Source organism: Thunnus albacares, chromosome 19 (assembly GCF_914725855.1).
Source record: "Thunnus albacares chromosome 19, fThuAlb1.1, whole genome shotgun sequence".
In the NCBI taxonomy this organism is placed as follows: Eukaryota; Metazoa; Chordata; class Actinopteri; order Scombriformes; family Scombridae; genus Thunnus; species Thunnus albacares.
Window position 1 is genome coordinate 26,102,577 of NC_058124.1, and position 16,648 is coordinate 26,119,224.

General features: G+C 39.4%; 2 protein-coding genes across 4 annotated transcripts in view; both read left to right on the forward strand.

Annotated features, from left to right (window-relative positions):
- Positions 1-15,024, forward strand: part of LOC122969176 (major histocompatibility complex class I-related gene protein-like) — a 29,452-nt gene extending 14,428 nt beyond the window's left edge. The window contains exons 2-8 of one of the 3 annotated variants that reach the window (XM_044334730.1): positions 7,740-8,006; positions 10,407-10,685; positions 11,313-11,615; positions 12,705-12,815; positions 13,065-13,082; positions 13,232-13,292; positions 14,926-15,024. In XM_044334730.1, the coding sequence (XP_044190665.1) occupies positions 7,740-8,006; positions 10,407-10,685; positions 11,313-11,615; positions 12,705-12,815; positions 13,065-13,082; positions 13,232-13,287 (1,034 nt within the window). In that variant the 3' untranslated portion in view covers positions 13,288-13,292; positions 14,926-15,024. The remainder of the gene's footprint in view (positions 1-7,739; positions 8,007-10,406; positions 10,686-11,312; positions 11,616-12,704; positions 12,816-13,064; positions 13,083-13,231; positions 13,293-14,925) is intronic. The other 2 variants (XM_044334732.1, XM_044334731.1) reach the window with 2 other exon arrangements.
- Positions 1-16,648, forward strand: part of LOC122969181 (major histocompatibility complex class I-related gene protein-like) — a 143,762-nt gene that overhangs the window by 22,908 nt on the left and 104,206 nt on the right. The gene's annotated exons all lie outside the window — the stretch shown is intronic.

Below are 16,648 nucleotides of genomic sequence, written 5' to 3' on the forward strand. Positions count from 1 at the left end.
TCACCTATATGGAGGAAATGAATGTTGCTTCCAATAAGGAGACCATCCTTCTGAAACTGCCTTACAGGCTCAGAGACAAGTGGAGAAGTAGAGCATGTCAGTTACAGGAGCAGCGTGGACATCGAGCTAGATTTTCTGACCTGGTAGACTTCATAGAGAGACAAGTGAAAATACTATCAGATCCACTTTTTGGAAACATTCAGGATGCTAAGCCAGCTGCAACTGTCAAAAGCTCTACTAAAACAAGAGAAAAGTCAAGACCTAGAGGAAGCAGTTTTGCAACAGCTGTAACACCTGTAAAAACATCAGTACAAGAAAATTTGACAACAAATGGAATGAAAGGAAATGTACCTACTACCAATTCTCAAAGTTCTTGTTTGTTCTGCAACAAGAGTGGTCACACATTGGGGCGGTGTCCACAGATCAGGAAGAAGATGCACAGAGAAAAAATAGACTTCTTAAAGGAGAAGGGAGTCTGTTTTGGATGTTTAAAAATAGGACACATGAGCAAAGACTGCAAGAGTCGTTTGACTTGTGATGTGTGCAACCAAAATCATCCTGAAATACTTCACATTGAACAAAAGGACAAAGGAAAAAAAACAGAACATGCAGAACAGAGTGAAAAAGCAACTGAGAGTAATGCTGTTCCCTCACCTCATACATGTGGGCATATTGGGGCCGGTGATGAAAACTGTACCTTTTCCATTGTACCAGTACAAGTAAAGAGCCAAAAGGGGGACACAGTGTTGCAAACATATGCATTTTTGGATCATGGAAGTACATCTACCTTTTGCACAGAAAGCTTGATGAGAAGGCTGAACATAACAGGGCAAAGGACCAATATTCTTTTACGTACCATGAACCAAGTGAAGCCTGTGACCAGTCATCATATCTCAGGTTTGGAAATATCTAGTCTGGACAAAGACTATTTCATTCAAATATCTGATGTGTTCACACATAAAACCATGCCCATAAAACCCAGCTCAACATTCCCAGACAAGAAGATCTGACACAATGGCCTTACTTGAAGGATATCAAGATTCATGAAATAGACTCTGGCATTGACCTACTCATCGGGACAAATGCTTCAAAGGTATTGGAACCTTGGGAGCTGGTCAACAGCCAAGGGGATGGACCATATGCTGTGAGGACCCTACTGGGGTGGGTCATCTATGGTCCCCTGAGAGGAGACAAAAGCATAAGGGATGAAAATGGCTGCCCTGCTGCTGCTGTCAATCGAATATCCATTGTAAACTTGGAGGAGCTACTGGTCAAACAGTACAATCATGACTTCAGTGAAGGAACCAGCAAGGAAACAGAGGAAATGTCTAGGGAAGATATAAAATTCTTGGACATTGTGAATCGCTCAGCAAAAGTGACAGATGGACACTACTGCCTAGACTTACCTTTCACACAAGAAAAGCCCAGCATGCCAAATAACCGTTGCATTGCAGTGCAGCGCATCCAAAGCCTCAAACGCAAGTTTGCCAAGAATAAGAAATTTCATGATGAATATACATCTTTCCTCACAGAAATGATTGTCAATGGTTATGCTGAGGTGGTACCAGTCGACCAGCTGAATCGAAGCGATGGAGAACTCTGGTACATCCCACATCACGGAGTGTATCACTCAAAGAAAGGAACCTTAAGGGTAGTGTTTGACTGTGGTGCAGTCTTTAAAGGAACATCACTTAACTGCCAATTGCTGCAGGGTCCAGACCTTACCAACTCACTCATTGGAGTTCTCATCAGATTCAGACAAGAGCCAGTTGCTTTGATGGCTGACATCAAAGCAATGTTTCATCAAGTCAGAGTATCAGAAAAGCATGTTGACTATCTGCGATTCCTGTGGTGGCCCGATGGTGATGTGCAGCAAGATCTTGTTGAATACCGGATGAAAGTACTTCTCTTTGGAGCCGTGTCGTCACCAAGTTGTGCAAACTTTGCATTAAGGAAGACTGCTGATGACAACAAAGGTCACTTTGTCAGATGTGACAAACACAGTAAAGAACAACTTCTATGTAGATGATTGTTTGAAATCCCTGCCTTCAGAGCAGGAAGCAGTTCAAATGGTAAGAGACCTGACTGCTCTCTGCAAAATGGGAGGATTCATGCTGTCAAAGTGGATCAGCAACAGCCGTGCTGTATTGGCATCCGTTCCCCAAGAAAAACCGAACCAAAGAGACTAAGGAGTTGGACTTGGACAAAGACAATCTGCCAATGGAAAGAGCCCTGGGATTGCACTGGTATGTTGAAACAGATGTCTTCAAGTTCAAAATTGCTGCACAGGAACGACCATACACCAGACGTGGCATCTTGTCCGTAGTCGGCTCTATATACGACCCTTTAGGATTTGTTGCACCATTTACTCTGCCAGCCAAACTGATTATGCAGGAGCTCTGTAAGAAAAAACTTGGATGGGATGAAAACATACCCCAAACCGTCTTGCATCGGTGGACAGGATGGCTAGCAGACCTTAACAAGATGGCAGAGTTTAAAGTAGACCGGTGCATGAAGCCCACAAGCTTTGGTCAAATCAGATTTGCACAGCTACACCACTTTTCAGACGCCAGTGAAAGTGGCTATGGTACTGCCTCATATATAAGACTGGAAAACTATAACAGAGAAGCGCATGTTGCATTCATAATAGGAAAATCCAGAATGGCACCATTGAAACAAATAACGATTCCCCGAATGGAGCTCATTGCTGCAGTCCTAGCTGTCAAAGTTGACACAATGCTGCGAAAAGAATTACAGCTTCAACTGGACAAATCCATCTTCTGGACCGATAGCACAACGGTGCTTAAATACATCAACAACGAAACCAAACGCTTCCAAACATTTGTAGCAAACAGGACCTCTTTTATAAGGGATGCTACTGATGTATCACAATGGAGATATGTTAACACAAAGGAAAATCCTGCAGATGAAGCCTCTAGAGGACTAACAGCAGACCGCTTCTTGAGCTGCAAAAGATGGATCCAGGGACCAGATTTTCTCTGTAAGCCAGACAGAGAATGGCCAAAACCTCACTTGGAATCTGCAATCTCTGCTAATGATCCAGAAATCAAACAAAACATCACAATAAATGTTATTGTCCAGAGTCCATCGAACCCCACAAACTCTCTGATCAACTATTTCTCATCATGGAGGAATCTGAAGATTGCTGTAGCTTGGCTTCTTAAGTTAAAGACAACACTCCTGCAGCTGGCTCGAATGAGAAAAGAGATTCAGGCTGCTGTGAGTAGCTTCGAAAAAGATCCTGGCAAGCTAAAAGAAAAGGTTGAAAAAGAGATGCAAGTCTTTAAAACAACACTCTGTGGACAGTGTTTATGTCCTGAAGATCTTATCCAAGCAGAAAGCGCCATCATCTCTTTCAACCAAAGACAAAGATTCAAAGAAGAGCTTCTTGTACTAGAAGCTGGTAAACATGGCGTAAAAAGAAGCAGTCATTTGTACAAACTGGATCCAGTGTTGGATGATGGACTTCTGAGAATAGGTGGTCGCCTGAATAGACTAGCGATGCCAGAAGAGGCCAAGCATCCAATTATTCTCTCAAAGGACTTACACATATCCACACTATTGTTACGACATATTCATGAGCAACTTGGAGGAGGAAGAAATTATATGCTGTCTCGCCTCCGTAAAAAATACTGGATTATCAAAGCTAACTCTGCCGCAAGAAAGGTCATTACAGACTGTGTTGTGTGTAAACGACAGCGGGGCAGAGTTGGAGAACAAAAAATGGCAGACTTGCCCCTGGAGAGGATTCTACCAGACAAGCCTCCATTTACAGATGTAGGAGTGGACTACTTTGCTCCTATAGAGATCAAGAGAGGACGAAGTCTTGTGAAAAGGTATGGCGTAATCTTCACCTGCATGGCAAGCAGGACAGTACATCTTGAAGTTGCATATACACTTGACACAGACTCCTGCATCCATGCATTACGGAGATTCATCTGTTGACGAGGTCAAGTTATGTCTTTAAGATCAGACAACGGCACAAATTTTATCGGAGCGGAAAGAGAATTGAGAGAAGCACTCAGTGGCTTGAATCATAACAAAATCCAGAGTGCTATGCTTCAGCGAGGGATAAAGTGGTACTTAAATCCCCCAGCAGGATCCCATCACGGCGGTCTTTGGGAACGACTGATCCGCATCGTTCGAAATGTGCTGCGCACTGTTCTTAAGCAACAAGCTTTGGATGATGAAGGATTGCAGACTTTTATTTGTGAAGTTGAAGCAATCTTGAATGCTCGACCCATTACCAATATCTCTGATGATCCAATGGATCTGGAAGCACTCACACCAAACCATCTTCTTCTTTTGAAGTCTAAGCCAATACTACCACCTGGACTCTTTGTAAAAGAAGACTTATACATCAAACGCAGATGGAGACAAGTGCAATACATGGCAGATCTCTTTTGGAAACGGTGGACACAGGAACACTTACCTCTTATCCAAGAACGACAACGGTGGTCAAAGGTGAAAAGAAGCTTTACTCCAGGTGACATTGTTGTGGTGGTTGATTCTGCTGCACCACGAGGCTCATGGCTAATGGGCAGAATACTGGAAACTAAACCAGATTCACAAGGACTTGTGCGCACAGTTCGACTTCAGACGAAGAGCAGCATCTTGGAAAGACCAATAACAAAGATATGTCTGCTCCAAGAAGCTGAGACCTAAATGGCAAGAAAAAAAAGAAAAGAAAAAAAAAAGGGAAGATTGAAGAATCAGTAAAGAAGATTAATGCCAACACATAGTACATGCCTTTTTTGAAAATTGTATATGTAATGTATAATGGATATGGCACCTTTTTTATTATTTATTGGTAATTGTTTTGTTATATACTTAAAACAATTAGGGGCCGGTATGTAGGAGCCATTTATGTTGATTGTTGGCATGTCATTTGTTTAGTTATAATTTGCAGTATTATTTTGGACACTGGGTGGCGGTCATTAGATGCACAGGATTGTATATCTAGGGGCATAGGTGACAGGAAACGGGAGGCACAGGCAGGTGAACAATTTTCAATGCAATCGCGTCATATCGATTCAGTGCTTCAGAGAACCTAGTTTTCCCCATCACTAGTTGATACATCAGCAAGCCACAGAGCTCCCTCCTTCTAACCCACTCCGTTTCCTTTTTTTTTTTTGCTCCGAGAAACCTTCCAGGCCACCAGATCATACATTTTCTCGATCGTGGTCATCCCACGATTTCCACCTAGTCTTTTCTTTCATCCCTGTGTCTGACCAACACCCCACTGTATTTTTTTAACACCGTGACCACCAGCACTTTCACTCTGGCCTCCGCCAACTCTCATTCATCCCGCCACTGAACACTGTCTATGATCGCGCCATCATCTCAAACACCCATAGACATTAAATGCCCTACACTATGGCTCAGTGGACCATCCCAACCGGCTGGTTCAATCACGTTTTCCACCCAGTCCTCAAACCTCCTTCATCCCACCCCTCGACCCTCCTTTATCCCACCACCACGCATGGTTTGCGATTACGCTAATATCTCAAACACCCATAAACGTCACATGCCCTAAATTATGCTCCGACTGACCATCCCGATTGCTGGTTTGTCTGTTTTCTTGTTCCTGGTTCACCTACGGCTTCCAGTCGTCGACCCTCCTTCATCCCACCCCTCAACTCTCCTCTATCCCGCCTCCACGCACAATTTACGTTCACACTAATATCTCAAATGCCCATACATATTACATGCCCTAAACTATACCTCGACTGACCATCCCAATCGCCAGTTTGTCTGTTTTCTTATTCTAGGTTCATCTGCAATTTCCAACTAGTCCTCGTTGCTCCTGCATCCCTCCACTCGTCCCTTCTTCACCCCACTTGTCAACCCTCATTCATCCCTCTGTATTCGACCTTCATCCAGCCCTTTATGAACCTCCCAGCTCTCAATCTACCCCCTCGTCCTTGGATGCTCCCGAGTGCTTTCCGAGACAACCGCATCACCCAATCCCGCGACATCCTGTCGTGCTCGGTTGGTGGTTCGCCTCCGATCAGCCGCCTGAACGGTCCCCACCCCCCTCTGCTCTCTGCAAACTGTACCACGTCTTCTTCGGGGGCATGAGCTTCCAGTCATCCTTGTTCATACAGCCTACTACATTGTCGTCGACCATAATAAACTAGAAATTTAAATCCTCAGCACCAGACCCAGATTCCCACCTGAAAGCCAGTCCCTCCATTTTCAACTTCCATGCCTCCCTTTATATTTCTCTTTATAACTGTATATTTACTGAAGAGTTTAACATAACTCAGATCTGACATGTCTGTTCACTGCTGATTAATAATTGATTAAAGTGAATAAATGATATAGATAGGTATGGAATCACACTGCATTAACAGCGAAAAAAACGATTAAGAGGTATTTTCTTCAAATAATTTGTTCTCATAATAATGTAGCATCTCCCATAGTAGGATTAAATGGATAACCATTAGCTATATTATGTTTAAGATATTTACCTCATAATTTAGAGGAAATATCTGGTTAATATGAATTCATTAGACAACTATTTTGTAATTATGAGGTCTTTATCCTGTAATCCTCACTGACCTAGGGCTGATTTAGTTGGCTTTTGTTCCCTCTTGGTTTGAGGTTTTTGATACTGATGTTATTGAACATTATTCACCAAAGTCACCATTCTGAAAATATTTCATCAGATTTGTACAATGTTGTTTTGTTTTTTTCCACCACATTGACTAAACACAGATCAGGTTGCTGGACTCATATCATAGCAGCTTCCTACTAAACTAATAACTCATATTAATTATTATGATTATATACCGATTTTTAAAAATGTGATGAATCAAATTCAATGATATAATAAAATCACATAATTTCTTAAGATTAAGATATTTTGTCACTATTCAAGCAAAAAAAGGCACAATAAAGAAGATGGCGATAAATAGTTGCAAATCATATGCTTTGCTAACAATGGCATTTTGACATTTTTGAAAAAATATTTATATCACTCAGTGTTTTGGAAATTAATTTAAAATATTAAATTACCAAGTCCACCAAAACAGCAAAACAAAACAAATGTCAAGGGGCCCCTTCCAGGGGTTAAAGACAGACAACAGTGCAGCAACATGACAGAATAAAGGAGTGCTAGAAAATGGAAAATGCATACTGTAATCGACTTTATGTTATGAAGTCTGATTTATATGTTTTCTGCCTTACAGAATGCAGTAATACATTCGTTTGTGCTTATATATAGAAAATTACTATTTGTAGTTCTGAGACTGCTTGGCTGATTTTTGAAGTTTTTGTCTCACTGAGTTTCCAATTATTGCAGAAAATAAGGTCTGTGGTTCCCATAAACCTAAAACAAATCACATTCATATTTTAATGTAAGACTTAAATGCACCCATTAATATCTAAATAGCTTCATAAATTTTGAAGCTGTACAATGTTCAGTGTCTATCAACGGTGGCTCATATTTGCTGAAAGTATGTTTTAATTTGTGTAGATAATTGTGTAGATAATTAGTATATGTGGGTATGAAGCCACAATATCGACTTTGGCGCCCTCGTGGTAGTATCACAGAGGACGGCAGTAAGACATGCCACAGTGTCCAAAAATAGCTACTATAGACCTTGTGGTGTAATTGTTTTGTGAAATATCATGTCCAGACTACTGAATTGAAAAGCTGTCAAATAGGACGTAAAAACAAATTTGTGTAATTCATAAATGTGTTTGTCCTACAGCAAGACACTCCCTGAAGTATTTTGTCACCGCTATGCATGGAGTCCCAAACTTTCCGGATTTTGTGGCTTTTACACTATTTGATGAAGTTGAGGTGGGCTACTGCGACAGCAACAGAAAAATTCCAGAACCCAGAACAAGCTGGGGGAAAAAAATGATAGAAGAAGATCCCCAGCATCTTGAATTGTACACTAGACTGTATTTACATAACCTGGACTTCTTTAGAGCCACCATCAAGAGTTTGAAGCAGCGCTTTAACCAATCTGAAGGTACGTTACAGTTTTTGTTTTTTGAGTTGCTTAAACACATTATCTGGGACACTAGCCCTTTCTCCATCAACGTATTTTTAAGCGCATTTTGAAGTAATGCAATAGAAAAGTTTGTTGGAAGTGCCAAAAATTGAAAAAACTTCCTCAATTTCGCAAAAAAGTTTTTACGCTCACTTGAGGTGGTTTTTGCCTTTTTCAAAAAAGAGTTAATGCGCTAAATTGGAGATGGAAATACCTTTGAGGAATAAGTTCTGACGTAGCGAACATTTAACTTACATGACCTATCAGCTCTGTTTCAGGTGTCAGCGTCAGATATTCTCATAACGCACGAAAACGTGGCTTGTAGTAGCAACAACAGCATGAACATGAAAGAACAATTAGTACTTGCACATTTGAAACACATTCCTGAAGACCTCTCTCCGTTTTTCTCTCAGAGGTTGCGGTTGAGTCCCTAGGGATTGGCCTACTTTGCATTTACTTTTTTTTCCCCTTTTTGCGACATTTCAAAAGTTTGCTTAAAATACGCTTGACAATTAGATGGAGAAATGGCTACATTAAAAGCTCCCTGTGGAGCTTTATGTAAAAAAAAAAAAAAAGTTATGTTAACATTCACTGTTATTCACCAAAATGTTGCATGCATTGCCTTCCTCATAAAACATTTGAAGAGCTGATTTAAAAAAATAAATAAATACATTTTAAAATCTGCATTGTTTACATCCATGTTTACTTGGTGTGTTACTGCCATCTGTACACTTTTGGTAGAAGAGTGTGTTGCATTAACTATGTACAGCACAACACTTAATTTGTCCTGCAAAAGGATGTCACTCACTCAAAAAAATGTAAGTTGTGTCAAAAGTAGAAAAATTACGGTAATTACCCCTGCAGGTTTCAAATATGAAAAAATTAAGCTGTCATAACATTCTTCATTTAAAAGTAGGCATTTTCATTTTTCCTACTGTTTTTCCCTCTACATGTGCTTTATTGATCAATGGCAAAGACCATAACAATGCACTGTAAACATATGTTAGAACAGAAAGTTTTAACACTGCCAGGGGTATATATTTGTGTGTAATTCGGGGTAACACTGGCATCTAATGGGACGATATGTTGAGCAAAGCAGCTGCTGGTCAACTGGCAACCCAGCTCGAGTTGGCAAACAACCCAGATGCCCAAAATTAACATGATGTATCAACTTCAAGTCAACAAGGTAATACTTGTTATCAGATAAAACAAATCCACAACTGTTAACTATAGAAGGCAACACCGTTAAAACAAAATGTATAATAACACTAATGTTGCTTCCTTACATCTGATGCATTGCCTATTTTTGAAGCAACCTGTGGCATACTGAATCACTGCTCTCAACCTAACTGGTCACCATCTAGATCTCACACGCTATTCTCTCTCCCTCAGTGAACAACAGTGAACAGCATGCCATGATAACTTTGCATTAAAAAAATTGTAAAATCCCATTAAAATGAAAATAGAAGTATCCATTAACCTGACGCCAAATGTTTTTTTTACACAGAACCATCTAAGAAGTCACCCTTTTCCAAACTGTTTGGAAAAGGGCAGGCACTTTCAAAAAATACTTAGCAGGTGATTGGATGAACCATCTGTTTCTCACCGTCTTACCTTGCAAGGCAGCTGGATTTGCGAGATCACAAGGTCACACAAGAATCTTCATGGGACGCTGATTGGTCCGCTCCACTGGTGGTTCAGACAAAAGCATATCTTGATGTCTGACAAGATGATCTCATGAATCCAGCTGCATTGCAAGGTAAAGTATTCATACCAATAAGCAGAATTGGTATTAACACCAGTATCAATAAAATCTCAACTATACCCATCCCAAGGTCTATAATCTATAGTAACTGTGGAGCCTACATGTCACTCTGCCCCCCCAGCAATCACATGTGCACATGTTATAAATTGCACAAACATTTGTGTGAAAAAAAATGTAATTTTGAAACATTACCGTTTGAAAGGTGATAACAGTTGGCTTCAGTATTGTGAGGATTTACTCAGTTAACATGCTGAAAAATGCACCTGTTCATTACCCATACAGTTCATTAGAAAAGCAGTGAAATCCATTTTTAATCCCAAAGACTAACTCAGTGCAACTAGACGATTGTATTTAAACAAGCAATATAGAAACGATGGTAGTGTTTATTTTTGATTACTTAAATTGTTCATACTGATACGCTGTAAAGAAGTAAACGTATGTAGCTTCCATTTTGAACATCCATGCAGGTCATCCACACTGTCCAGATGATGATTGGCTTTAAGTGGTTTCCATATATCCTCTGTTTTAGTGTCTGTGGATCACTATGGGTCTCTAGTGAGGATTTGATACCAATCAATGCTGCTGCAGTTTCTGTCTTTGTGTCTCTCTTTCAGGTTCCCACGTGTTTCAGAGGATGAATGGCTGTGAATGGGATGATGAGACTGGAGACATCAGGGGTTTTAATCAATATGGCTATAATGGTGAAGACTTCATAATATTTGACATGGAGACAATGATGTGGATCGCTCCATCACCAAAGGCTGTCATTACCAAACACGAGTGGGACAGAGATAGGCCTAGAAGTCTTCTTTGGAAGAGCGCCCTTACCTTTGACTGCACTAATTTCCTTAAGAAGTATGTGAACTATGGGAGCAACTCCCCACAAACATCAGGTAATCACATGATATGATGTAGTTTAATGTACATAAACATGTTTGTATAACCCAGAGTAATATTTGGTGGAATATATATTATATGTAAAGAAATGTCCTGATCTGAGCCCTTTAAAGGTGCCCTGTGGGTTGTTTTTTTTTTTTACCCCTAGCTAACCTTTTTTAGGAAATGATCTCAGTTGGAAACATCTCACCAGTTGCTCACCTGTGTGTCAATTAATCCAATGTGATGGCAAATGAAACTTCACTTAAAGGTTGGCCATCCATTATTTATATTCAGAATTCCTATTCATAAGATACCCTCATCAAAGTTGCCACGGCCAGGTTAGTGGTGTTTACCAGTGCAAATAGGTGAACACACAAACCATTGCAGCGTTATTGGTGTAAAGTTTAAGATATGCTACTTTACAAGACAATTTTACCATTTTACAGACATTTATACCACTTCCATTAGTACAACTACCCAGTCAACCTTTTATTAGCACAGCAGTTCTTATGCTGTGTGTAAACCTTCAGAAACTAAACATCAGAACAAAAAAAATCTCATACTGCACAGCTTTAGTGCATGGAGATCCTCAGGAGTAGCTGAGTAATTGTTAAAGAAAATCTCTCTGCCTCTCTCTGTAGAGTTTCCCTCAATGTCTCTCCTCCAGAAGACTCCCTCCTCTCCAGTCAGCTGCCACGCTACAGGTTTCTACCCTCACAGAGCCATGATGTTCTGGAGGAAAGATGGAGAGGAGCTTCATGAGGATGTGGACCACGGAGAGATCCTCCCCAACCATGATGGATCCTTCCAGATGAGTGTTGACCTGAGCCTTTCATCAGTCACACCTGAAGACTGGAGGAGGTACGAATGTGTGTTTCATCTCTCTGGTGTAAAGAACGACATCGTCACCAAACTGGACAAAGCTGTGATCAGAACCAACTGGGGTAAGACTGGAATATTGACTTTACATGTTTTTTTTTTTATTAAATGTATACATGAAACTTCTCATGAATATTTAGAAGATATTAAGCCGGGGTTCTTATCAAATTTTACAATTTGATAAGTTTTAAACAAGGTTATCAATCCTGACTTTCTGGAGCCGAAGGTTAGTTAAGTCCAGGGTTAACAAACAAAACTGCCATCATGCTCTCTGAAATAAATGTTGTTTCTTACTTGGTACATTATGCTCATGACCTACTTAACTACAGAACTGGATTGAATGAAAACCAGTTCAAATCTAGTGGTGTGTCAGCACATGGTTAGGAGCACAGGTCTGCACCTGTGAACTGGTATTTACCTGAGGTCATTTCTTCACCTGCACCAGTCTGATCATCAGAATGTGCTCCATTAGGAGGAAGATCACAGTTGAGGGTGTACTGTTACTAATCCAGATGCAGAAACCTCACTAAAGTTACACAAACCACTTTATTCATGCTCTGCATGTAAAGCACCCAAATATAATCAAATTAAACATGAAAAATAATTTCAGAAAGAAGAAATACAACATGCTAGACCACATTTTTTACTTTACTTGTATTTTATTTATTGCACTGTCATGGGGATACTCTCAAGGCAATCTACTGTTTGTATGTGAAAATTAGATTTATTAGACAAAGTAAGAACAAAATAGAACTGTTGCTGATCTGAGGAAACATGTGACCATGCAGGAGAGAGCAAGAGCTTTCAGGGAGGACAGGGTGATCAACTCAAAGATGACAGGATGAAAAACATAAAGAACAAAGTTTTAGTATTACAATAACAAAAACAAATTGTAATTGTATGGATTATTGTGTTGCAAATTTAACATCAGATCGACATGTCCAGTAACGTGAATTTGACTTAAAAAGAGACATCATCTGCTTTTGACAGTATAATTAAGCTGCTGTACTCATATTTGCAACTCTGCACATCCTGGACAATAATAAGTTTCCTCAGCAGAAAACTCTCATAGGATTCCCATCATTATAGTAGAATATATCAAAAATGCATTGGCATGCCCTTGATGCACTGTGAATGTTTTGTTTTGGTTCCAGTTTCTCCCTCAGAGTTCCTTGCTGGTCCTGTTATTGGAGGTGTTGTAGGACTGCTGCTGCTCCTGGCAGTCTGCATCACTGGAGTCTTCATCTGGAGAAGGAGAGATAATGGTGAGAGACAACAATACTTTTACTCATCATGAAGCCATTTTAACAACAAATAACAGTGTAACCTGGCTGATGTTCAGTAATGTGACTTCCTACTGAAGAGTTACTCTCTTATCTTTTAAAATATAAGCAGAAATCAGTGAAATTAATACAGTGTTTCTATAAAACATTTATTAGTGTTTTCTTTGTTTGCTTTAATAAATTCTGACATTTCAAATTTTGAAGTATTGTAATCTCTCATCTGTATTTCAGGATTCAGGCCTGCAAACTGTGAGTATTCTGTCAGTTTATCTCTCTCTCTCTCTCTCTCTCTCTCTCTCTCTCTCTCTCTCTCTCTCTCTCTCTGTGTGTGTGTGTGTACAAAAAAATGCAGTTTATAGTTTGAATTGAATTACTGACACTCTGTTTTTCTTTTATAGCTTCAGACTCGTCATCCTCTGATCCATCTTCAGTCAGAGATGCAGCTCTTAACTGATCACAGTGAGTATTTCATCATGTCATCAACACTGTGCAGATACTGTATGGAGAATCTCTCCTTTTTTGCTCCTCCTGAAACTAGCTACAGTATACTGATATAATACTCTCATGAATATACTGAAAGTCTGTCTTTGTTTAAAAAAATTGTCTGGTGCTCCCTAAACGCCTCACATGCAGAATATCTGGAGACTCCAATTTTGAGTTGAGCAGAAATTGATCAGATGAACTGTAGTGCCTGTTCAAAATGTGCCTGAGACATCCTGCACTATGTCTTGAACATACATACAAAGTTCCTGCGTGTGAGGAACGGGAAGCTTAACTCTCTAAACTTTTTCAACCCATTCTGTGTGGTAGTTCTTATCACTATGGATGTAATCCCATCTCTGACCATAGGGTTGCAATGGCAGACTGGCACTGTCTGTATTTCCGCTTGTTGAATCCATGTGTAGAAGAAAAATATTCAAAATGTGGCTGTCTGGAACAGGCCGATTTCTCAATACCTAAAGAGAACAGTGCCCATCCCCTAAACGATGCACATGCAGACTATCGATAGATGCTACAATTTACCGATGTTCCCTAAATGTCTTACATGCAGGCAATCAGTGGACACTATAATTTACCCATGTTCCCTAAACGCCTCACATGCAGTCTCGGTACAATTTACTGATGCTCCCTAAACACCTCACACGCAGAATATCTGGAGTCTACAATTTTGAGTTAAGCTGAAGTTGATTGGATGAACTGTAGTGCCTTTTCAAAACATGCCTGAGACATTCTGCACTATGTCTTGAACATACATACAAAGTTTCCACGTGTGAGGATCAGGAATAGAGCTTAACTCCTTAAACTTTTTCAATTCATTCTCTATGGTAGTTATTATCACTACAGATGTAATCCCATCTCTGAGCGCAAGGTGGGTTTCAACAGCAGACTGGCGCTGTCTGTATTTCCGCTTGTTGAATCCACATGCAGAAGACGAAGCAGAAACAACGTTATTTATGGGGTATTTTTTATATATTTCTGGCCGTGCCTGAGACATCCAGCACTAAGTCTTGAATGTATATACCGAGTTTCATTCACAGTTAAGTTACACAGTTCAATAGTAGAGCTTAAGTCTCTTAAACTTTTCAAGTCATCATCACTACAGATGTAATCTCAGCTCCGACCACAATGTGGGTTGCAATGGCAGCATGGCAACGTCTGAATTTCTGCTTGTTAACTTCACAGTCAGAAGAAGAAGTAAATCAACGTTGTAGAAGCAACATTGTTTATGAGGTATTTTTTATATATTTCTTGAGAATCGTTCATCCAAACAACTTCACATATTGCCACTGCACTTCCTCGTTTCCCCAGCAATCCACCCGCCAGGTATGAAGTAGATCAGATGAACGGTTCTCGAGATACATGAAGGACAAACTTACATACACACAGAGGTTCCTTGCTTTATGTAGAGAGATTGAGATGTGACGTCACAGGACCCGTCAGAAAGTCACATGATACATCAAACGAAAGTGTGAATTCATAGATCAGATTTATGAGTTTCAGGTCGTCAGCGGATGCAGTGAAGAATGATATCTGTGAAGATTATCTGAGAGCTGATAGAAGCATTAATGTTGATGTGAATCCTCCACTGCAGGAGTAACAACATCTGGAGAGAACTGATGCTGCTGTCCAGCTGTTTCCTCAAACCTTTGGTGGAGATGAATCACTGCAGCAGCTACCAGACACCAAAGAGCCACAGCATTTAACCTCTAAAGCTGGATCTAAACATCTTAGAACTTCAAATGTTCAACTGCTTTCACTCACAGAACTGACAGTTGCATTTTAGAAACACTAATGAAGATTCTGCACTATGCCATGGTTGAAAAAACATTTTAATGTTTTTGTTTCTCTGTTTGTTTCATTGTGATTACTTCCATAGTTTGAATATTAAGATACTTTAATTGAAACTTACATATTAAAGCAATAACACTTCTCAGAGCTTATATTTGTATTTTATACAATTACCATCTTCGCATGGCATAAATAATGGCATAAATGATAAATGCTAATGGTAATTAGTAATTAGTAAGGTTTTTGTTAATGCTCGGATTGGTGTTAGAGGATTAATTAGGGTTTTAGCTTTAGTACTGACTGATGCACTTTACTTCATATTGCAAAATGGCAAAATTGATTTGTCTACATGACAGTATACGTCTTCTCAAAGGTCATATGATCTGTTTTTGGCTAAATGTGTTCACTTCAGTTAAAGTTTGTCTTTACATCATCTACAAGTTAATATCAAATTAAAAAATTTTAATCAATCATCTTTTCACTTGTGATTTGTAAAACATAATTTTTTGGGGGTCACAGCTCTCAGACGTGTCTCATACAGTAGGTGTAGAAATGATCTCTAGTCTGTACATAAGGTCAAATGAGAATTAGAAAAATATTTTTAATTTATCTTTATCTTTATTTCTATCTTTTATTTTCTTTATCTTTTCTTTGATGAACTTCATTTTTTCTATAGGAGCTGCTACATTTTCTAGTGTCACTTTTGTTCAATTTGTTCAATTAATAAATAAAATTCTCCTGAAAACCTGCTTAAGAGGTCTTCCTGTTACATCATACCTGTGTCTACCTCAAATGTTCAGATGTGTAGGCTTAAAAGTGTTGTCCCAAGTTTTGGGAAGCACTCTAATGAAGCTTGTCCCTGAAACCTGGAGAGCATGAGCTTACTTTTTAAAATTTTATCAGTTGTCAAAATGTGTGAGGTAAAAGAAAAACACACAAACTTACCACAAATTTTGGTTTATTTCAGAATGAGTACAATGACTCTTGTGACTGTGAGTGTGTCTTTCCTTATATCACCACTTGAGAGCAACACAACTCTGACATGTCTCAGCTGTGGGGTCACCACAGAGAAACAGCTGCTAGAGCATTTCCACACCTCCAACATTACAAAAGGTTTCCTGACTTTAAGTTTTCAACAAATAAAGCAAGATTCTCACAAACAACCTGTTTCCATGGAAGATCAGACCAATAAAGTTAAAGTGAAAATTAAACTTTAACCTCAACTTTTCCACTGTGTTACTGAAGATTTAAGTATTAAATTATCATAAAATAAATACAAAAAAGGTCTTTATTAACACTGCAACAGATATATAGCAAATTACTTTTGGAAATGGTCACCTGCATAGACCTCTGTACTGTAAATGATAGTCATGATGTCAGAAAAGAGGTTGGTAGTTAAATTTTCTAGACAGACTAATATATTTATATTTTCTTATTTCCCTAATGTCAGTGTTGTGTTGATGACAACAGTCTTGGACTTTACCACTTCCTTCTGAAGTCCCCACAGTTGGGTTAATGATATAAAG